Source organism: Eumetopias jubatus, unplaced genomic scaffold, assembly GCF_037043125.1.
Source record: "Eumetopias jubatus isolate StellerSeaLion01/CBP00866 unplaced genomic scaffold, mEumJub1_p1.0 scaffold_12, whole genome shotgun sequence".
In the NCBI taxonomy this organism is placed as follows: domain Eukaryota; kingdom Metazoa; phylum Chordata; class Mammalia; order Carnivora; family Otariidae; genus Eumetopias; species Eumetopias jubatus.
The window spans coordinates 5192276-5215191 of record NW_028274818.1 but is presented as its reverse complement, the minus strand read 5'-3'; the positions used below and the strand labels follow the sequence as shown (position 1 = coordinate 5215191).

General features: G+C 43.5%; 1 protein-coding gene across 2 annotated transcripts in view; it reads left to right on the top strand.

Annotated features, from left to right (window-relative positions):
- The window catches only part of SLAMF1 (signaling lymphocytic activation molecule family member 1), a 33449-nt gene extending 10809 nt beyond the window's left edge, over window positions 1-22640 (top strand). Inside the window, exons 4-8 of one of the 2 annotated variants that reach the window (XM_028090920.2) lie at window positions 8333-8469; window positions 9332-9366; window positions 11017-11100; window positions 18691-18783; window positions 20177-22640. In XM_028090920.2, the coding sequence (XP_027946721.1) occupies window positions 8333-8469; window positions 9332-9366; window positions 11017-11100; window positions 18691-18783; window positions 20177-20210 (383 nt within the window). In that variant the 3' untranslated portion in view covers window positions 20211-22640. The remainder of the gene's footprint in view (window positions 1-8332; window positions 8470-9331; window positions 9367-11016; window positions 11101-18690; window positions 18784-20176) is intronic. The other variant, XM_028090919.2, reaches the window with a different exon arrangement.
- The last annotated feature ends 276 nt before the right edge of the window (window positions 22641-22916 follow it).

Sequence of the window (22916 nt, the reverse complement as noted above, 5' to 3'; positions counted from 1 at the left end):
AATATTTGCTCAATAATGAACAGCAGGATATAATGAAGGGCCACATTTTATCGAATGGACTGTGAATCTCATAGCAAGTCAAAGGCCAGGGGAGTCAGCTCTCAGACTGAGACCTGGACTGTTTGGGAATAATAATAAATCATGTAGTACTTTGTTACTGGCAGAGCACTTTCAGTGGTATGATCTCTTCTGATCCTCACAATAACCTTACCAGATACGTGGTATCATCGTCTTCATTGTACAGATGAGGAACTTGAAGGTCGTAGCATTTAAGTACCCTGCTCGAGTTTCTTCAAATTATAAACAGTAGAATCAGCACCTGCACTCATACCTTTCGACTGCTCAGTCTCCAGGAAGAAGAACCTCATTATTCTGCTGTCGGAGGAAGGGAGGGCTGGCTGATTAAGTAGTTGTTTGAGGTCGGAAGCAGGAAAGACAGACCACTGAGCCTTTTCAATAACAGATCGTGTGTCCATGCCTCAGGGGTGCATGGGGACAGAAGGACCTGGGTTTTGCCTTCAGAGAATTACCTATGTCATGACATTCTCCTTCCTGCATCCACCACAGGGAACAGGAGTCATTCCAAGGAGACTTCAGCCCACAGTAGACTTGGTGTCTGTGCAGGAGGCTTTATAGAGTTTACAGAAGGTGGCCCCAGGGACCCTCGACCCAATGCTGTTCTGTTTACTTACAAGGATAAGGTCACTTCACCTAAGACTTAGATGCTTTATCTAAAATAATAACAACTGACAGACCTTAATTGTTTATTGTGTGCCACTTAGGTGGAATCTCATTTAATCTTCACAGCCACCAAACAATATTAGTATTCCCACTTTATAGATGAGGAAAGAAAGATATCAAAAGCTCACACACAGAGCAAGTAACAGCTGAGCTGTCTGATCCTGGAATCCTCACAGGAATTAGTGGAAGAGATAATGCACAAAAATCGCGGGGTTTTTTCTTGGGGGCACAAGCTTCTGTGGTTATAGCAACCCTCTTAGAGCAAAGACAGGACACCAAGTGTTTTACCCTGGCCCATCTCAAAAAAGGAAGAACTCTCTTCATGCTTCTCAGTGTGACTTAAGAAGAATTGAATTAGTGCATCCCAAAGTCTTGATAGTTCATGAAGCTTAGGTAGGGGCACTTGGCTCAGGACATTCTAAAGAAACAGGTGAAGATGCTCCTACTTACCTAGGCTACATTAAGGACCAAGTATGCACAATATGACCAGCTTTACTGAGTATGGAACAGGCTCTATTGAGGGGTGAAGGAACATGAACAACAGAAACATGGCATCGTGAGAAAGCCCTGTGAGGATCTCGACTCAGCCGTTAGGAGAACCACCTGACATGAGGCAGTCTTTTCACTGTCTTGGGCCCCTGTTCCATCATCTGTAAAATGAAAAGGGTGACCTAGTGAAGTTCTGTCCAGAGTCCATATTCTATGATTCAGTTTGCATGTACATTCATAAGAAGTGCTAACAAAAGGTTACAACAAGTATTAGTCTGCTGAGGCTGCTGTAACAAAGTACCATAGATGGGGTGGCTGAAACAACCCAAACTTATTGTCTCACAGTTCTGGAGGTTAGAAGTCCAAAATCAAGGTGTTGGCAGGGCTGGTTCCTTCTGAGGCTGTGACAGAGGGGTCTGTGGAGGTCCCTCTCTGTGGCTGGCAGGTGGCTGTCTTCTTCTGTCTGTTCACACTGTCTCCCCTTGAAGCATATCTCTGCTCAAATTCCCCCTTCTTATAAGGACACTGATCATATTGGATTAAGGCCCCCCCTGTAACTAGGGCTGCCATAACAGAATACCATACACTGGGTGCTTGAATAACAGAAATTTATTTTCTCACAATTCTGGAGGTTAGAAGGCCAAGATCAAGTGTTGGCAGGGCTGGTTTTTCTTTCTGAGGCCTTTCTCCTTGGCTTGCAGAAGGCTACCTTCTTGCTGTGTCTCTATAGGGTCTTTCCTCTGTGAATGCACATCCTGGTGCCTCTTTTTGTGTCCAGATTTCCTCTTCTTATAGGGACACTAGTAAGATTGATTAGGGCTTCCTCTAATGGCTTAATTTTAACTTAATCACGTATTTTAAGATCCTATCTTCAAATACATTCACATTCTGAGGTACTAAGCGTTAGGGCTTCAACTTAAGAATTTGGGAGGGATACAATGCAGCTCATAGTGCCACCCTGATGACCTCAATTTAACTTGATTACCTCTATAAAGACCCTGTTTCCAAATAAGGCCATGTTCTAAGGACTTCAACATATGAATTTTGGGGGGGAAAAACAATTCAATCATAACACAAATAGAGATCCCTCTGGTGCCTGGGTGGCTCAGTTGGTTAAGTGACTGCCTTCAGCTCAGGTCATGATCCCGGAGTCCCGGGGTTCGGGTCCCGCGTCGGGCTCCCTGCTCAGCAGGGAGTCTGCTTCTCCCTCTCGTGCTCTCTCACTCTCTCTCTCTCTCCCTCAAATAAATAAATAAAATCTTTAAAAACAACAACAACAACAAAAAACAAATAGAGATCCCTCCTCCCTTCCTCTAAGGATGAGGGACAACAGCACATCAAAGATTACATAGCTGGTCTGTGGCGTGCCATTCCTAGTCCACCAGGTTGCCTAAAGACAGAAAGCAGAGTTTTATTAGTTTATTGATTTGTGTTTGCAAATGAATATTATTAATTCTTTAAAATACTGTGCTTAGTTTGACAAAACTTTTATTGAGCTTCTACTATGTTCTAACACTGTGCTCGGTGCTGAGTACACAAAGACGAAAAAAGCCATGATTTTTGCCCTTAAGGAAGAAGATAGTTTCTGTAAATAACTTATCCTAGATTGTGTGGTGTGATGGGCAGAATGGAGGTAAAAAGAGGAAGTGATGATGGACACCATCTGGAGGAATCAGAGAGAGCATCATAGAGGATGTGACATAAACTGGATTTTGAAGAATAAACAGAAATTATCCAGGCAGATAAAAGAAAGACATTCCAGGCAGAAGGAAAAGCAGAGGCACCTGGGTCTTGTCTGGTATTATCCTGTAGGCAATGGGAAGTAATAAAGCTTTTAGGTAGAGGAGTAACATGATCACCTTTGCGTTGCAGAGAGAAAATTCAGTGGTGTGGAGAAGAGGTGGGGGCAGGGCAGAGGCAGCAGAAAGAGAAACTAGTTGTGGGGAAGAGCTACCATTGCAGTGATCCATCAAGAGATGACAAGGCCTGGACCAAAGCAGCGACCATTAGTTTAATGAAGACTTCATACAAGGGACTTTCCAGTCTTGGGATGAAGTGGTGGGGTCTGAGAGTTTATTAAAGGTCTCTTCACCATGCCAGTTTTCTAATGACATTTGTCCAGGCTCTCAGTCATATATATTCATCCTTTTCCCAATTGCCACATCATTACTTTACAGTAAGAGACATTTTAATGTCTCTTGCTATGAAGCATCTTTATTGCAAAGTCCAAGTCTTAGTTTGCTTACAGAGCACTCTTGGGGAGTCATGCAAAGCATGTTCATGTGGGTCAATCGTGTATGACCTGCTGTAGTTCTTCATGACCATCTTCTGAAATAGTTGTATCTATGCTAGAATGAATAATACAAAACCTTAAGTAATTCGGCTAAAAGGGAATGCCCCTGGAAGCTCATCTTGAAAAGAGGACCCTTTTCAGTAGATTAGCAGAAAGTTGGCTCAGCAAGTCTGGGTTAGCTCAGAGGAAGAAACAAATGACACCTACCAGTGAGCCCCAGGGGCTCCCCCTCTCTGACAAGGACTTTCTAATAATGGGAGCACCCACTGCTACAGAGTCATCTAGACGTTCCATGCACAGAGGCAAGTCCCTCTTCATGGTACTCCCAGTCAAGTAAGTATGACAATAGTGGTAGAAGGATGGAACCTGGTACCTCTCATGGGCCTTGTTTCATGGCCACAGCTGCTGCAAGGGAAGCTGAGATGGGTAAGCCCAAGCTGGACAGCCATGTGACTGGACAAGGTTTGTGCTGCCATGGAAGCGTGGGGGCAAACTGTGGGCCCAGCTGCCAGCCTCTGACCCACAATGCTGGTTGGGACAGGCAATGTAAGGGGTTTTTCTGGAAACTGTGAACTCTGTAAAAATGTGTACTTGGATGGTCCCAGATCTCAAATTAGTGCATGGTTTGTGTGAGCATCCTTCCCCAACCCTCAATTCTGAGTGGAAGCCACCATCAGCAAGAAGGTGGTTTTTTTTGTTTTTTTTTTTTTAAGATGGCTGGCTTCTTCAAGTAGTTGTGTGCCTTGCAGACTGCTTGCTGACAGAACCACATGAAAGGCAGGAAAGAGATCTAGCATTCTCAGACCGTTATGGTAGCGTCTTGGATCTCCTGGGGGCAAACTATATTTGTTTCTCAGAGTGTCTTTTGTTTACTTCTTTATCTCCTTAAAGAATAAGTTTTGGGGACTTGAAGGAGGTGAGAAGCTTTTGTGTTTCTGTGGCAGCCGACTTTTAAAGATAAAAAAGGTCCTCCAGCATTCTCCTTGGAGGCATGCCTACTTGCCAAGTTGTCACGGTTTAAATCACAGCCAGTAGGGTAGAGGAATGGTGCTGGAGTTCTCAACCGGCCTCCTTGGCTGCTTCTAAGAGGCTCCAGAAGGGAAAGGCCCCAACTTTCCTGTACGGGAATATTCAGATTCGGTTTCTTTGCGAATGAACGAACAACATTGCTCTGATTGCTGAGAAGCACCGATCTGAGAGTCCTCACTGAGGAAGAAGATGGAGAACTGGAGTCTTCTGTCACAGGAAACGGTGGTTTGAAAATGGGAACACAGGTGGTGCTGAGGGCACAGGCACTCCCTCTTTTTCTGGTTCCATCTCATTATTGTGAAGCATATGCTAAGTAGGTCATCACTCATTCCCATCGATTCCTGCTTTGAGCCATTCAAAAGTAAGTAACCCTGCATTCCTTCTGAGACCTTCTGATATTCAGCGCTGTGATCATTCTTAACCAAAGGATACAGGACAGTCCTCCCCCCAGCTTTGTTTTATGGCTTCTAATTTAATCTACCTTCCTTCATCATGCGCTTATTAAGTGCCCCCCTAACCCTACGTTGTATCAGGTGGGAGGCAGTGCAAATAAAGCACAAGGAACAGGGTCTACCTTCTGGAATTTACAATCTAGGTGGGACCTTACTAGGTAGGAAAATATTATCATCTTAAGAAACCTTTACTAGAATTCTTCTCATAAGGAACAGGGTACCTTCATGTAAATGTTAGAGGGCAGAAGGTAAGACCCACCCCAAGGAATCCAGCTGTGGGTTATATGATTCTGTATGAGAAAGGGGACAGATATGGTTTGTGCAGATATAGGAAGAGAAGAAGAGGGTCTGAGCCTGTCAGATGGTGGAAAGCTGCCCGGTTTACAATGGACTCTGCTCCCTGTGACCTTTCAGCTCTTCAGTAGAGGATTCATATCCACAAAATTCTTGGTGTAGGTTTTGGGCATTTTTTGTGTGAAAACTGATGAAAGCACAGAGCCTTGCATGCAGGATAGCCCCGACTGCAGCAAGCAGAGCCACAAGAGCAAAGACTTGGAGGACCACCAGGAAGTAATTACCAGAAATTGCAGGAATCCCCTGCAGCCTGACCCCAACAAGCCATAAAAGTAGCATTTTGTCCATGTTTATCCAAATTGCTAAGGGCATAGAGTTTCTGACATTCAGTTTCCATATAAACATTCAAATCACTAGGTAATAGTGCCAAATAGATGAGCACCAAGTGCAAGACCACTTGGACCTGCTGGATAGGGAAACCAAGTCATAGGCAAACAATAGGATGGGGCTGGAGTGTCTCTGAACACCAGTGAAGGGACTTCTCTGGATGTGAGATCAAACCTATCTTCTGTCTTTCCAATCAATCAATAGGACCTACTGTGTGTCAAGTCCTAAGACAGCCACAAAAGAGGTAAAGAGGTGGCCTCTGGCCTCTGAGAGGCTAGCAGCTAGGTCGGGGATTTGAGGCTAGTGGAAGGAGTTGACATTTCTGCACCACATTTATGCTCCAGGCATTGCTCTGGGCACTTCCCATAATTATTTCCTTGGCTTGTTAGAAAGACTCTGTGAACTAAATATTGTTGTACTCATTTTGCAATCAAGGGGACTGAGGCCCCAGAGGTTATGAGCAATCTATCTGAGGTCGCAGAGCTATCAAGTGGTAGGTCCAGAATCTGAATCCACCTATCTGGTTCCAAATGACCTCGCTGAAAATGGTCTGCACCGCAACGGTAGTGTCACAACTCAGCTTCTAAGACACATGACGAAAACCAAGGTGCTGCACAGTCCCAGGGAGAAGGAAGAATGGGAGCTGGAATGGTCAGGGAAGCTGACACAGAGAGGGTAGAATTGGCCTGGGGGCCAGCATTGGGCAGGCCTGGTGGGCAGCTGAAGTTTGGGGGGGTGCACAGCACAGGGGACAAGAATGGGCGGGTGTTGGAGGGAGGATGTTGACGGTATGGGCACCTCCCAGAGCTTTCCTTGTGGGGGGCCCATCGCCGTAGGGGAAAACACAAAATGTCAAGTCTTCATCCTGCCCAGCTCTGCCATCGGCTTCTCTGTGACTCTGGGGACACCTCTGAATCTCAGGGTCCTCAACATAAAATTAGTGAGTTGGGTAAGATAGTGCAATAGCTCCTTTAACAATTAAAAGCCTCTGTGGACCTATCACTTAAGTCCTTGAACAGATTCAAATTACTTTGTATCCAAAGACTAAGAGAAAAATTAGGGCTTATGAAAGATCTCTCAGGACAAAGGCCTCTCAGATCTGGCGGGAGACAAGCAGATGCTGAACATTTATGTTATAGGACAAGGATAGCAGATGGCTTTCATCCTCCTGACTCCCTGGAAAAGCCAGAGAAGGCTGGGGCGCAGTCCTTTTTAGTTCATGTGAGAAGGTGAGCCACAGAGCGTCAGCAGCATGTACCAGGCGACAGGGGAAAGGCTTGCTTGGCAGGTGTTCCCAGTGCAATTTTGTTATCTGCTACGTTGTGGTTCGGAGGCAACCCCTTGTTGGTTGGTTTTACTTTATTTGTATCTCAAAGGAAATTTGAGAGAAATAGTACCTTTTAAAAGGATTGAAATGGTTGGAGTCTTTGTTCTTAAATGAACTGCTGTTTTAGAAGGTCCCAACCTAGGTGAGGGACGAAGGAAGAGGAAAGAGTCTCAAAACAGTCAGAACAACTGTAACAATCTGCTGGGTCAGTTCCATGGGCTGATGGAACACGATGGGGCTTGGCTGCTGCCGTGCAAGTGTCAACTGTGTTTAGAGCCTTAATGCTATTACCATGGGTCTCTCTGACTCTCCAAGAAGTCTGTCTTCAGCATTCAGCCACGTTTCCACCCCTAGACCAAGCTCTAGTATATGAAGGTCTCCGTGCCTGCTTCCTTATGCACAAAATGGGAGTAATGAGAGTCACTACCTTGTAGGATTGTTGTGAGGATTAAATCCATTAGTACACACAATGCACTAAAAATAAAGCCTGGCCCATTGACAATGCTCCATAGTTGTCTGTTATTATCTGAGTAAGCTGGATGTCTTGTTTGCTGGGGCATTAGGTCTCATTCACTGTTTTTCAAGGTACTGCTCCTGGCTTGGAAGGATTTGGCGAAGTGCGTACAGGAGAGAAAGCAAAAAAAAAAAAAAAGAAGAAGAAAAAAAGTAGCTCTATGACCTTGAGCCTGGCTGACTGCTACTCTAGGACTTGTATTAAGCACTGGAATCCCTGAGAGGAAAACACACGTGCTTTTCTTTCAGTTCAGGTTCAGTGGGTTCAATAGAGTTATTTGCATGGAGGACAATAATAGCACTCTTATGTTTATTTTTAAAGAACAAAAGTCGGTCGTTCTTCCTCCCAGTGTCACATGAGCGTGGTGTGAGAGTGTGGGCACAGCAGGTGGAACCGGCATGTTCTCTTTACCAAAGTGGTTGCAGGACTCCTCAGAGACTTAAAACCAGGGAAATGGGCAAGCGATGTGGACTTGGGACAGACAAGGATGAGTCTGATTTTGGATACGTGGTCATGCAGGTGCAAATCAAGCATTTGAATAGAAAAACCGCTACAGGAGTGAGGACATTTCCATAGGAAATTAAGAAAGTCAAATATGGTGAGAGGAATTAGGATAAGAGAAGAGGTAGGAAATCGTTAGTGGTCTGCAACTGCTGTCTGAAACCATTAGAATGGATGTGTCCCCTGAGAGAGAATATAGACAGAGAGCACGGGGCTTGGGCTCCCCACTTCCGTGAAGGATGTTTTTAAACTTACAGTACTGTTGAGATTGCCCTTTGACTTTTTTTTTTTTTTTTTTTTTTCAGAATCAACACAATGGGGACTGTATGCTGGGCTGTTCTTAGGGGGCATCGTTGGTGTCATCTTGATTCTCGAAGTGGTAATACTGCTGTTGAGAAGAAGAGGTAGGTGTCTGCCAATAAAGAGATTCATATCAGACTCTGTGGTAAGCAGGGAACCTCTCTGCACAGGCAGATCTGCTTGCACCACTCTGGCTTTCTGCCTGAAGCACCTTTGCAATAACACTAAATACACATATCCTGGGACCTTGCTCAATTCAGTCTAATTCAGTATGTCTTGATCCCTAATTAGGCCATGGAGATGGAAAGAGGGATGAGCCACAGAGGTTGAATGTGGGAGACACGACAGAGATCGTTCATGTTCAATATGACTAGCACTGCTGGGGAGGGAGGTACAGGATGCTGAAGGCGTCCAGACAAGAGACTTGACAACGTTCACTAGACACAGAATCCAGGGGACTCTTGGATCTTGTTCAAGAAAAGTTATAATTACGGACCAAAAAAAAGGGGCATTATAATAAGATGTTTTCATCCAAGGGTTGAAACTTTTCTAAAACCTCTTTTTATTCTTGCAATTTCCCTCCGAGAATAGTAAGTTAGTTGTCTCTACGTGACTTAGCAGTGGGGTAACAGAGGCACAGAGAAGCCGTGTGACTTGTGCAAGTTCACCCACCCAGCTAGTGAGAGAACCAGAACTGTATGTCTCCCAACAACCAGGCCACGTGCCACTGGGAAGACCCACAGCAGAGGGAACGCTTTTTACTAAGATTTTTACACAAATTCTGACTCATCTTGGGAAACTGTACAATTTGTGAGGTTGCTTAAGGCCTAACTAAACAGTATAGAAGATCACCCAGGGTAGTTATTAAGGCCCAGTATTCCCTGGCAGTTTAAACGCCTGGGGGATGTGTCTCCTGGCCTCCCCTCCAAAGGGTCCCCTGGTTCCACGTCACAGGGACATGTGCTCGGCCACACTTTCATCACCCACCCCCACCAAAGTCAGAGGTCCTGCCCCCAGACCAGGATAGGCCCCTGGGCTGGCCTTCCCACGGTGAGGACAGGACTTGATCCTCACACCACCGAGTCGATGGCTGATCTTATTCTCAAGTAGATCAGCGTTCTCACGTGTAACCTTCTCAAAAAAGCTCTTACCACAGCACTCTTGCTGGGTTTGCTTGTATAAGAAAGTCTAGATCACAGCACATCCACCTACTTTTATCTCATTTCCTCCAACTAAGAGTTAGATGGGGAGTGGTGAGGGTAGGGTGATTCAGACAGAAACTGTGATGAGAGCCTAAGGCGATGGGGCAGGGCACCCACAATTGGCTGGATAAGAAGGAAGCATTGAGATAGCAGGATGGAGAAAACGGAGATTAACGCAGCCATGCTAACCTAGCCGGAGTGGGTGCCAGGGTCCTAACTCACATTCTTTCCTCAACCACATTCTGCTCACCGCATGTTTGCGCTCTGAAGGGAGTAATGCCCCCCATCTCCCCACAAGTCCCTGTCACCCTCCTCAGCACACATATCCATCCTTGTTTCCAGCCACCCTGTACTCCTTGTAAGCCAGGAACATGAAATCCTGGCCTCAAACCTACGGGAAAACCTACATTAATTCCTGTACCCTTTGCAAGACTTTGTTTTGATTCTGTTAGCACTTTCTAATGCTGTCACCTCCAAAATGCTGCCTGGCTCTGAAGGTGTTCAAATGGTTTCTCTGGCAATTTCATATCCAGAATACAGTGGTTAAAAACATAGGGTTTGGCATCAGACGAACTTACATTCAAATGAAGACTTTGCCACTGACGAGCTATGTGACTAAATAAATGAAATCTCTTCTGCAAAATGGGGATGATATTATGTACCGCATGGTATTGTTGTGGGGATCCATGAGTCCATACACAGAAAGTACCAAATACAGTGGCGTCCATGCTTAGACGATGGATCATGGACAGGTGCATGATGGATGGATGGGTACTTACACACGTAGACAAATCTTTTAATGGAGTTGAATTAACACATCAATGTTTAAGTCCTATGGCCAGCAGCGGGTGGCACAAGGAGCATCTGGGAATAGTCCTTAGAGCCAATTTAAGTACATGAAGTCCTGCTAACAAAGGACAATTTCGTGCTTCAGGACACAGTAATAACACTAAATACACATAGGACATTACACAGTCTACAACTTCATTTTACAGTTATGGTAAGAGGCCTTCAAGTGCCCCAGAAACAGAGGGGTGAGAAAGCTGAGTGGAGCGACGTACAACAAGCGGGAGGGTACCAAAGAGTAATGAGCCCTGTCCTTGGAGAACTTAGAATCTTATTAGGAGACTAGATATGCACATTAAACAATAGAGATTAAAATAATTGAACGGCATTCCAATTGCATGGAACACATACTGGGAATTTACTACGTGCCAGACACTGTTCTAAACACTTTACAAATAATATCTCCTGTGATCATCACAACAACCCTGGGGGTGCAGATACTTCAGTCCCATTTCACAGATAGAGAAATAGAATTAGAGAGATGGAGTAACTAACCTAAGGTCATGTGACACACGTGTTGGGACTTGGTGTTTGTGCCTTTGGGACTCCTGGGGCAGGTGGGGAGGTGGTGGGGGGTAAAGACCAGACAGGTCTGAGGAGAGTTTGTGGGCATGCCAGACAGGGATAACCACTGTGGTTTCTTTTCCCCAGGTAAAGCAAATCATTACCAGCCAACAATGGAAGCAAAAAGCCTTACTATTTATGCCCAAGTCCAGAAATCAGGTGTAAGTTCTCTATTTTCTTTGTCTGGGGTGGGCCTGCTTCCCTGTGGGATTCCTGGCCAGTCCGTCTTGCAAAAGGCATTAAACTTCAGTGTCAGATGGGACTATTTGTTATTTGAAATAATGGAAAACACTGGGTACTCTTCTGGTCATCCACGTCTTCTTAGGGAAAAATGAGGAAGCAAGAAACACATGACACACGACTCCTCCAGCCCTGGCGTTCCGAGTATCTGTGGTTCCCTGTTACCAGACTCTCCCCTCTCTAGGGACAAGGGTGCAGGCTTGAGGTCAGAAGGAAGGTGCAGTAAGGCTGTTGTATGATGTGCTGGTCTGATCCAAGTGTAGGAGTTTGCAAAGCAGCATGGAGACAGGGAAGGAGGATCTTGAGGATTTTGGCTGGGTAGATGGAAGGTGATATGTAGGCTGGAGATGAAAGACCTGATGGAAGGCAGTTGGACTGAGGGAGAGCCACGGTGAAGCTGAGGAGCAGGTATGTTAGGCGTAAGAGGGAGGCTAAAGGAATATGGTTAGATGGGTAGATACTCTAGTTCTTCAGACATGAAGGCAATTCCAGGTGATGTACAGACCAGAATCTGGCCATTCAGAGGACTCTAGGACAAAGCTCTTATTTCTGCTGCCCTCTAGTGGCTTGGAGGGTTTAATACATAGGCCATCACTACCGCTGAGAACCAGGCTCCGTTTAAATATAGGAGAGTCCCAAGAGTAAACTCCACCCTTGCATTTACACATTTGGTAACCAGTTTCAACTTTAGCATGGTGCCTTCCCTATCTACTCTGTCTGATGCTGTTCTTTTTACTGTAAACCAAGACATATATACCAGAAGTGCACAAAGTATAAATGTCAGCTCAATGAATTACCCTATCGTGCTATCTAGTAAAGCAAATCTTCCCACCTTGTTTTTCTCCAACAGTTTTCAACTAGTCTTGTCCCTTCGTACTTTTGTATATATTTCAGAATCAGCTTCTCAAGTATCAGAAAAGGGGAGAAAATCCTATTAGGATTGCATTGAATCTTCAGATCTATTTGAGGAGAAATTACGTCTTTCAGTATTGAGTCCTCTAATACCATATAGCTACCAGCCAGATCAAGGAACAGAACATTGCCAGCAACCCCCACAAGACCTCCTGTACCCACTCCTTCATCTCTATTCTCTCTCTCCTCACCAAAGATATCACTGTCCTGACTTCTAAAAATATATTTTAGCGTGCTCTCTCTCTCTCTCTCTCTTTCTTTAACTTTATAAAAATGGGATTCTACAGTATTTTTCCTCTTGGGTCTGGTTTTTTCCCCTCAGTATTACTTTCATGAGATTCATATGTCTTTGTGCTTGGATATAATGCATTTTATTTTCATTGCTTTATAGAACATCACTGCATGAATATACAAGAGTTCATTTATCTAGTTGACTATTGATGGACACTTGGGTTATTTCCAGTTTGAAACTATTATAAAAATTCCAACTATGAACATCCACATGTGTATCTCTTGGTAGATATGTGCACCCTATTTTTGTTGGGTATGTACCTAGAAGTAGAATTGCTGAATCATACAGTATGCATATCCTCAAATTCGCTAGATAAGGCCAAACTGCTTTTCAAAGTGAGTGCATCAATTTACTTTCAGGCCAGCTACACATTCTAATCAAAACTAGGTGTTATCAGCCTTTTTAATTTTAGTCATTCTGTTGGACGTGTCTTTTTATAGTTTTATTTTGCATTCCCCTAATTATTAAGGAAATTGGACAATGCTTCTTATATTTATTGGTCATATTAATATCCTCTCTCTTTAAAGTGCCTGTTAAATCTCTTGTCCATTTTCCTTAGAATTTCAGGCTTTTTTTAAACGATTAGCATAAGTTCTTTAAATGTTTTTAGCTTTTTGGCAGTTACATTTTATTTTATTTTTTAATTAAAAAAATTTTTTTGGCAGTTACATTTTAGCAAATACCTTCACCCATTCTGTGTTTCGCCTTTGCAATTTCTCAGTGACACCTGATAAAGAAAGGTTCTTAACTGCAGTATAGAGCAATTCAGTAATCTCTTCCTTTGTAGATAACGATTTTTGTGTCCTGTTTCAGAAATCTTTCTCTACTCGTGGGTAATGAAGATATTCTATCATTTTCTAAAAGCTGTGTGGTTTATCTTTCACATTTATATCTGTTATGTACCTGAAAATGCCTTTTGGAGTAAGGTGTGAGATGGGTCAGGTTTCATTTTTCTCCAAATGGATGTCCTATCGACCACATATTGAAAAGATGGCCCTTGCCCCTGTTAGTGCCATCTTAATCACAAACCAAGAGTCCGTATATGTGAGGATCCGTTGTTCTGGTTCTCTATCCTGCTCCCTTTCCTGTTTGTTTAGGCTTGTGCCAGTAGCATACAATCTTTACAAATTCGTTATAGATTACAGATTCATGACAAGTCTGATATCTGGTAAAATGTCTTCTTATTTGTTTTTGTTCTTCTTCAAGAGTTCTTGGCCATTTTTGGTCATTTGTATTTTCATATATATTTTACCTTCAGTTTGTCAAGTTCCACCTAAAAATCCTGCTGGAACTTTAATCAGAACTGCACTGATCACTTTGAGGAGACCATACATACTTACAGTATTGAGTCTTTCCATTCACAAAATAATACATCCTTTCCTTCATGTAGGCCTTCTTTAATTTCTCTAAACAATGTTTTATAGTGTTTTGCATAAGAGACTTGTCCATCATAATTTATTACTTGGCATTTGAGCATTTGAGATTTTGGAATACTATCATCAACATTATCTTTTAAAAATTTTTTAGTTTCTATATATTATAGATACCTAGAAATACAATTAATTTTTGTATTTTAAACTTATATTTGCAACATTGCTAAACTCACTTATAAATTCTAGTCATTTTTCTACAGGTGACTTGGATTTTCTCTGTACAAAATTGTACCATCTGTAAAAAAAATTACACTATATTTCTTCATTTTCAAACCACATAACTTCTCTTCCTGTTTTACTGGCTGAGTTTTCCTATCCAGTGTTGAATGGAAGTGTTAAAAGAGGCGTCCTTGGATGGTTCCAAACTCAAAAGGGAAACTTTCAGCATCTGGCCATTAAATATGGTTTTTGCTGAAGGTTTTTATAGCTGCCTTTTCATCTGATTGAGAACATTCTCTTCTGTTCCTGGTTTGCTAAGGAATCGGCATTGAATTTTATCAACACTCTCTCTGCATCTATTGATATGGATTTTTTTATATTATCTTTTTTATTTATCTGCTGAACCACACTGATCTGCAAAGACTACACTGCATTTGCATTCCTGGAATAGAGGCGATGTAGTCTGGTCCTTTTCAAATATCGCTGGGTTTTATTTTATTAATATTTTGTTCAGAGGATGCTGTTGCTGTCCTGTTTAGGCTTCTGAGTGGAATTGGCCTGCATTTCTCCTCTCTTGTAATGGAGGTTCTGATACCAAGATTATGCTAATCTCACAAGATGAGTAAGAGTGCATGTTCATTTCCCAGTGCTACTGTAACAAATGTTTGCAGACATGGAGACTTAAAGCTACAAAGTCATCCTCTAACAGCTGTGGAGGCCAGAAGTTCAAGATGGAGGTGTGGGCAGGCCCTGCTCTTTCTGAAAATGTTGCCTTACCTCTTCCAGCTTCTGGTGGCTCCGGGCACTCTTTGACATTTAGTTGGCTTGTAGCTACAGAACTCCAATTTCTGCCTCCACCTCTGCATACATTTCTTCTCTCTCTGTCTCTGGGTCTTCTCCTTTCCTTTTAACAGTAAAAGGACACTCATCACTGGATTTAATCCAGCTTGACCTGAGTTTAAAATCCTTACCTTAAGTACATCTGCAAAGATCCTCTTCCAAATAAGGTCACATTTAGAGATTCTGGATGGACCCATCTTTTGGGGGTCACAGTTCAACCCACTACAGGGTACATTTCCTCTGGGCAGGATTGATGCTATTTTTCCCTTAAATATTTGGTAGGACTCACGGGTAAAGTTATCTGAGTCAGGGGTTCCTCTGAGGGATGAATCTTTTAAATTATAATTTTTTTGAAGCTGTTATATTTTTATTCATTTATTTACTTTTATTATGTTATGTTAATCACCATATATTACATCGTTAGTTTTTGATGTAGTGCTCCATGATTCATTGTTTGCGTATAACAGCCAGTGCTCCATGCAGAACGTGCCCTCTTTAATACCCATCACCAGGCTAACCCATCCCCCCACCCCCTCCCCTCTAGAACCCTCAGTTTGTTTCTCAGAGTCCATAGTCTCTTATGGTTCGTCTCCCCCTCCAGTTTCCCCTTCTTCATTCTTTCCTTTCTGTTATCTTCTTCTTCTTTCTTTTTTTTTTTTTAACATATACAAATATAATGTATTATTTGTTTCAGAGGTACATATCTGTGATTCAATAGTCTTACACAATTCACAGTGCTCACCATAGCACATACCCTCCCCAATGTCTATCACCCAGCCACCCCATCCCTCCCACCCCCCACCACTCCAGCAACCCTCAGTTTGTTTCCTGAGATTAAGAATTCCTCATATCAGTGAGGTCATATGATACATGTCTTTCTCTGATTGACTTATTTCACTCAGCATAATACCCTCCAGTTCTATCCACGTCGTTGCAAATGGCAAGATCTCATTCCTTTTGATGGCTGCATAATATTCCAGTGTAGATATATACCACATCTTCTTTATCCATTCATCTGTCAATGGACATCTTGGCTCTTTCCATAGTTTGGCTATTGTGGACATTGCTACTATAAACATTGGGGTGCACGTACCCCTTCGGATCCCTACATTTGTATCTTTGTGGTAAATACCCAGTAGTGCAATTGCTGGATCGTATGGTAGTTCTATTTTCAAATTTTTGAGGAACCTCCATACTGTTTTTCAGAGTGGCTGCACCAGCTTGCATTCCCACCAACAGTGTAGGAGGGTTTTAAATTATAATTTATTACACCATTCTCCTCCCTTTTAATAATTAAGCAAATTTTTTCCTGTTTTTTAGTTGATAACCTAGAAATTATAAAATGCATCCTTGACTCACCAAAGTCTAATGTTTATTCTCTTCCTGGACAAAACTTCATCTTCCCTCTAACTTCACCTTCTGATTTATGTGCCTTTTTTGGGCCATTATTTTAATTTCATGTATGTTTTAAACATAGGAGACATAATTGTTATTGTTTTATACATCAATATGCATTTGCACTTACCTATGTTTTTACAATTTTCTTTGTTCATAGTTGCAATGCTATATGATATCATATAAAGACTAATAACGTAGACAATGATTAAATGTTAATATTTTCTTTGTTCTTATTTGTAACAATGATATGATACCATTATAAAGACTAGGGTAACAGGGAAAATTATGTAACACACATTTGCTGTCTGCTAGGGAACTCTCCTAGGTCTTCTCAGGACTGCTACATTGTACAACTCTGGGAAACACTGCTCATGAAAAATATGTGAGAATGACACCCCTGGAGTTTCTGTAAATCACGCTCCCTGGACTCATGCCCTAACTGAAGACACAGGGATACAAAAATGTACTAAGTTATTACAACTATGTTTAAGAGAATTCCCTAAATCCAGGTTAAAATCCTGAAGGGAAAAATAACAATGTGCTAACCATGTTGTGTTGAAGAAGTAAGTATAGGTGGTTTCCCTTATACTTTTTTCCTCCTTTGCCAAACTTCTTCACTAAACATGAAAAGCTTAAGTTACTAACTTCTCCCCTGTGCCTCTAAGTCAGGTCATACCAAAGTCTTCACAGACAGGAAGACAGGCAGGGATGAAGGTCTCTTAAATTGTTTCACATTCTCTTCATCTATCTCCTTATTGCAAGTAATTCTTCTTAAATTCATTCTTTCTCCGAAATATAGTATCTGTGAGTTGTATGGGATCTTGAAAGTCATCTATTTGAATCACCCAATTACTGCTTGAGTTATCTTCTCATTATTACTTCCAAAGTGTTGGCTAGCTCCTTTTTGCTAAAATACAGTCTGTGAATAAGCAGCATCAGTATCACCTGGGACATTTTTAGAAATGCAGAACCTCAGGGCTCACCCCAAGTCTTCTGAAATAGAACCAGCTTTCTAACAAGACACCCACATAATGCATATGTACATTCAAGTATGAGAAGCCCTGGTCTACCCCAGGCACTTCCAGTAATGGCGAATTCCCTGCCTCCCAAGGCAATCCATTCCACATTTGAGCATCTCTTAATATTAGAAAGATCTTCACTATATTGAATCTCCAAATTCCAATCTTGGTTTAAACCCGAAGGACTCTACAGGACAAATCTAATTCTTTTTCTACATGACAATCTATCAAATATATAAAGAGAAAGATCATGTCCCACCTTGAATCTTCTTTCCTCCAGTAAATGTTTTTAATTCCTTACCTTTTCCATCAGAGGACAAGATTCTGAGCTTCTCAAGTTAAAACCCATGTTTAGTTTCTAGTCTTGCTCTACATCCAGGAGAAGTGGGGAGTAGCAATATCCTACACTGGTGTCCCTGAAGTGTGTTGAAAGGATGACTTCCCTGGCATAAGTCTTGTTACCTCCATTTAATGGGGATGTGGTCTCAATTTACCCCTACATTGACTTCATCCTGGTATTATGGATTGTAAGTCATTTAAAGTAACATCAATGGATTTTTAAAAAATGTGCCCAGTACTATTTTTGTGGGGAATGTGAAGAAATATAGGAATAATTAGTCTGTTTGAAAAAAAACAACACGTAAATATATCGGAGTGCTTTAAATATCGCACAGTTAAGTGCCATCATGTATAAATTAGACTTTAAATATCTGGGGTATTTAGGTCATTATAAGTTGGTGTAAGCAAAGAAGAGCAGCACGCTGGGAAGAGCATCCACTTTAAGCTGAGAGGCCTCGTGGGACGCTTAGCTTTGATATATCATATAAAGACTAATAATGTGGACAATGATTAAATGCACATAGGAAAGTATGAAGTCTCTCTGAGCCTTAGCTTCTCCTTCTGTGAAATATAACAACGGGATTTAACATGCAGAGTTGATGTGAGACAAATGGGCACTTGTGGAAAACATTGTATGTATGCTTATTATTATGCTTATTATATTATTAAGTTCAGTACTTGCACAGGAAAGAGAAGTCACAGGAAACCCTGTCAGAGTCAGGAATAGCAGGAACAGCGGGGTAGGATGGTATGAACTCGGGGACAGGAGTGAGACAAATGTTATGAAGATCCCATTCCCTTCAACTGCACCGGGGACAGCCCCAGCAGTCCTGGTTCACCATCAGGAAGACGTACAACATTTGGGAAGGGCTCATGGTGCAGTGGGCTGCCTCTCGAGGCTGTGAGCTCCACGATGCCACTGGGGGAGTCCAGGCAAAGCCCTGAGAATCGAATTCTGGGGAATTTGCAGGAGCATTTCCACCTGGGAAGGAGGCTGGACCAGTTGACTCTGAGGGGCTCTCTGGCTCAAAGCTTCTGGATCTTGTGCTTCTCCATGGGGAGAATCAGATGGAAACAACTCTGCTCAGCTGATTTCCTCTTTCTTTGCTTCTCTCGTAGTCTGTTCAGAAGAAACCTGATCCCCTGCCAGCTCAGGACCCCTGCACCACCATTTACGTTGCTGCCACAGAACCTGTCCCAGAGCCTGTCCAGGTGAGACATCTCTCTGAGCCTCTTCTCTTCAGGGAGGGGATGGTGGGACCTGGGTAGAGCCGAAATAAAACAGTCCTGAAGTGGAGAAGGCAAGCCCTAGAAAGCGGGTCTCAAGGATCCTCCATGGTCTTGGCTGCGGGACTTCCGGGGGACCCCTCCTGGCTGCTCACATGGGACAGCTCTCTCTCTGTTCACTAGTGTTTCTCCGAGAGCTGTCCAAAAACCACATCAGAATCTGCTGGCATATTTGCTAAAAATAAAGATTCCTGGAGCTTTCTCCTAGGATTCTGTTCAATCAGAAAGTTCATGGTGAGCAACCAGACATTTATCCATTAAAAAAACAGCCTCCCCAGAGCATGTTTACATTTGGGATTTGCATCTCGAGTCCAAGAGCTCCTGAGTCCAGCTGCATCACAGAATCACAGGACAACTTTGTAAAAAGGCTCATGCGGGGGCTCCATCCAGCCCAGTTTCATCAGAATGTCTAGGACTGGAGCTGTCCCTGGCATGAGCCCGGAAGAGAATATGGTGTGCAGCCCAGACTAAGCCTCACTATCTACCCCCACTGCAAGACCAGCATGGATCAAGTTTACTCGATAGGAATTATTTCTTTTCCTAAATGGACAGAAATAAATTCTGGGCTGAAATCTTGGCTTCAGTGGCATTCTAATAAATAAAGCATTTTAGGAGATAATTGAGGAACAAAAGGCCACAGAAAGGCCTACATTGACTCCTCTGCCTCAAAGCTCTTACTGGACTCACACCCGGAGATGCCTGGGAGGATGCCCTGTCTGCATCCGGAGGTCTATTCTCAGAACACTGTCCTATTCAATGGGGGAAGTAAATACATGACTCCGATTTTAAAAAGCTTTAAGAAATAATGTAGATTTTTAGTGATGTTTTCTTCATCAAAAACAGTCTGTTGTATTTCACATTTTACAGCAAAACTTCCTGAATTCCTCCATTCCTGTCTTTCTCTGACTCTTGAATCTACTCTACCTAGAAAACGTCTTCGCCTGCAGTCCTGTCTTTCCTCTCCCGTCTCTGCTCCAATTTTTCCTTCTCTCTTTGGGTCTCACTATCCCTTTCTAAAGCTCCGTCAGTTAGAATTCTCTGGGTTTCTCCAACTCTGCCCTGTGCCCAACAGCAAAGCAAATGGTTTTCCTTATAAGGCAAGGTCAGGGCAGAGAGCAAAGAGAGACATCTTCTGGGTCTCCCCAGTGGTGATGGGGTGCACACACCTGGAAGGGAGCTGGAGCCCTGAGGTTCCGCTCCCAGCAAGTCACTGCGCCACCTGATACCTGAGACTCTTTCCTTTTACTAAGCAGCGCGCTTTCCATTTGTAGCCTGTGAAGCTGGTGCCTCTGCTCACAGACTTCTGTTTTGTCCCCAGGAACCAAATTCCATCACAGTCTATGCCAGTGTGACACTTCCAGAGAGCTGACACCACAGACTCAGTGAAGGGACTTCCTGAAGGAATAAACACTGAACTTGACTCCATGTCCCAAGCTCCCGTGACACTCTGCACATCTGTACTCTTCTCAGATCAACTCCTCGGGGATGCTTCTTCCACAGCCACCTGTGGGATGGACAAGGGACTGAGGCTTTCTGAGCACTCAGCCTGCTCCCCAGAGCCCAGGCCTGGAAGAGAGAACTAGAGATACAGCTTTCCAGCTTTGTGGCATAGCAGATGGAACGAGTAATGTGGGTCCAGGGGGCCCAGACCTCCAGTTGTCTTGCTCCGTGCTGGGACCGGACAATAAGAGCTGAAGGCAGGAAGCTGCGACATCTAGTACCTCTCTCAGACAGCTGACGTCTGCAATGTCTTATGTCTCGGCTGCCTGTGCTTGGTCCTGGGAGCTGACCCCGATCCACCCAGACCTGATCGAGGCTCTGCGCCTCACTTTCTCTCTCTGGACGGGCAGTGAAGGGTGAACTCCTTATTATATGTAGAACACTCTGAGATTATTCTCTGAAAGAAGCTAATAGTATTTTATTTGCAAACCGAGAAGCTGAAGGGTCAATAAACTGACAACATGACTGTGAAGTCTCTGAGCTTTGAATAATGGAAGGAAAATCACCTGAGATTCTCAAAAAATTATAGAATATTTAAGTTTAATATTATATAACATATGTATACTTACATATGTAATGTTTAAGTATAAGAATACTTAAAAGTATTCCGTGCAGATGGCATTAGGTTTAAAGAAACATGACAGGTGTTTGGTGGCGCCGTTACAGAGGAACTCGGCGTAATCAGAACTTGTCCCAGGCTGATCTTTCACTTCTCAAAAAGATCTTTAAATCCCTACTTCTCTGTTTACTCCATTGAGCAACGCCTGTGGATCCTCAGCTAAGATGCTCTCGCTGTGTCCTGAACCCGTTCACATCCATGGCCTCATGACATCTGGGTCTTTACCAGGCACCTGCACTCCCCTTCTCACACTAAATGTATCCTGATGTAGAAAATTAACATATTGTAACCCAACAGCTTCAAATAATTGCATGCTGAATAACTTAAATTGCAGGCTGCAGACAGAAAGAGCCTCTTCTAGCAAAGTCCTATTTTCTTCCTATTCTCTGCTCTCAGGCAGGCCTGCTTCAGTTTAAGCTCTTAGTTCAGTTGGTTAAATAGGTTCTTGGAAGACCTTGGTGAACACTGGTTCAGGAACCACCAGCCATCTCCTGACTGTATAACAAGGGTACCGACTTTCCAGCGCAGGGATGCTGGGCACCTGCTGCACTGCTCTTGTCCTCCTGGAACTAGACCCCGACTCCTCCACCCCATCCCTGCCTCCGCTGGACTTGGAAAGTCAACGTTGCTGGCGTGCTGTCTGCACCGAAGTGATCTCTCCAGCGTCCCTTCATCTCTTCCGTTCTAGGTTCTAATTCAGAGTCTGGGACTGAGGGGCCAGTGTTAGGTCATGCAACCATGTTCTGCCTCCAAGGGAGGCTGGGAAGTGAATATCTGACATGTTCCACTTTCACAGTGGTTGGTGAGTTCTGCCTCTTACAAGTTAGGGAATTCCGCAAACACAAGCAAGTGAGATTCAACACTGAGTAGGTAAAAAAGAAAAAAACAAAAAACAAAAAACAAAAAAGTCCACTACACCACCCTCGTATAAATGTAGGCTCATTAGCTGTCTGTTCTCAAAAACTGAGGAAGCTACTATCAAGGATTTGTAAACCTTGGGGTTATGAGCACTCAGTTCCTTCCTACAACTCAGAGTGTTCTAGCACGTCAGTTCTCAACACTTGGGTTTTTTTCTGTGGCCGAATTCTACCCGATGGAAGGAAGGAAAGAAAGGGGGAAAGAAGAAGCTCTGTCTTCAAGATTCCCTGACCGAGGCTCAAGACCTCACTGAGGAGGATGGCTGTGTCTTGTGGACTTTCAGGCTGTCCTTCAAATGACGGTTAGATGTCAGGTTCTGCACCATCAGGCTCCAGATTCAAGTCGGAAAGCGCACACGCCTCAGCTCACACCCTTCCCTGGGGGCACTGCTGGTGGGGCTGGAGCTTTCCTTTTCCTCAGGCCTAAAAAATGAAACTGATACTTTAGAGTCCAGTTTCCCCATGTTTCTTTTCTGATGTTTTCTTTTGACTGAGCATATTCTGAATTCTAGAGAACTCAAGAGGAACAGACCATTCTCGGTTTTAAGGGTCTGGGCTCCAAAATGCAACTGGGTGTAGTCCCAAGCCTCTTGAGTACACTTAACTCTGCTCCTACAAACCGATGCGATTGGTGAACAGTGCACAGGCGGGCTGAAGAACCACTGATGACAGTAAGTTACGTCTCTTCCTGAGTTTTTGTTTCTACCTCCTGGAAATGAATAAAATTCGGACAGTCCATCAAGGAATTTGCCCTTTTGTCTTGTGCTACCTGGAAGATTCATAACATAGCAATATGGCAAGACACGTTCCACAGCTTTGTGCTTCTGCAGCTATGAAACACTGAGGTGGGGGCGCCTGGGTGGCTCAGTCGTTAAGCATCTGCCTTCGGCTCAGGTCATGATCCCGGGGTCCTGGAATCGAGCCCCGCATCGGGCTCCCTGCTCGGCGGGAAGCCGGCTTCTCCCTCTCCCACTCCCCCTGCTTGTGTTCCCTCTCTCGCTGTGTCTCTGTCAACTAAATAA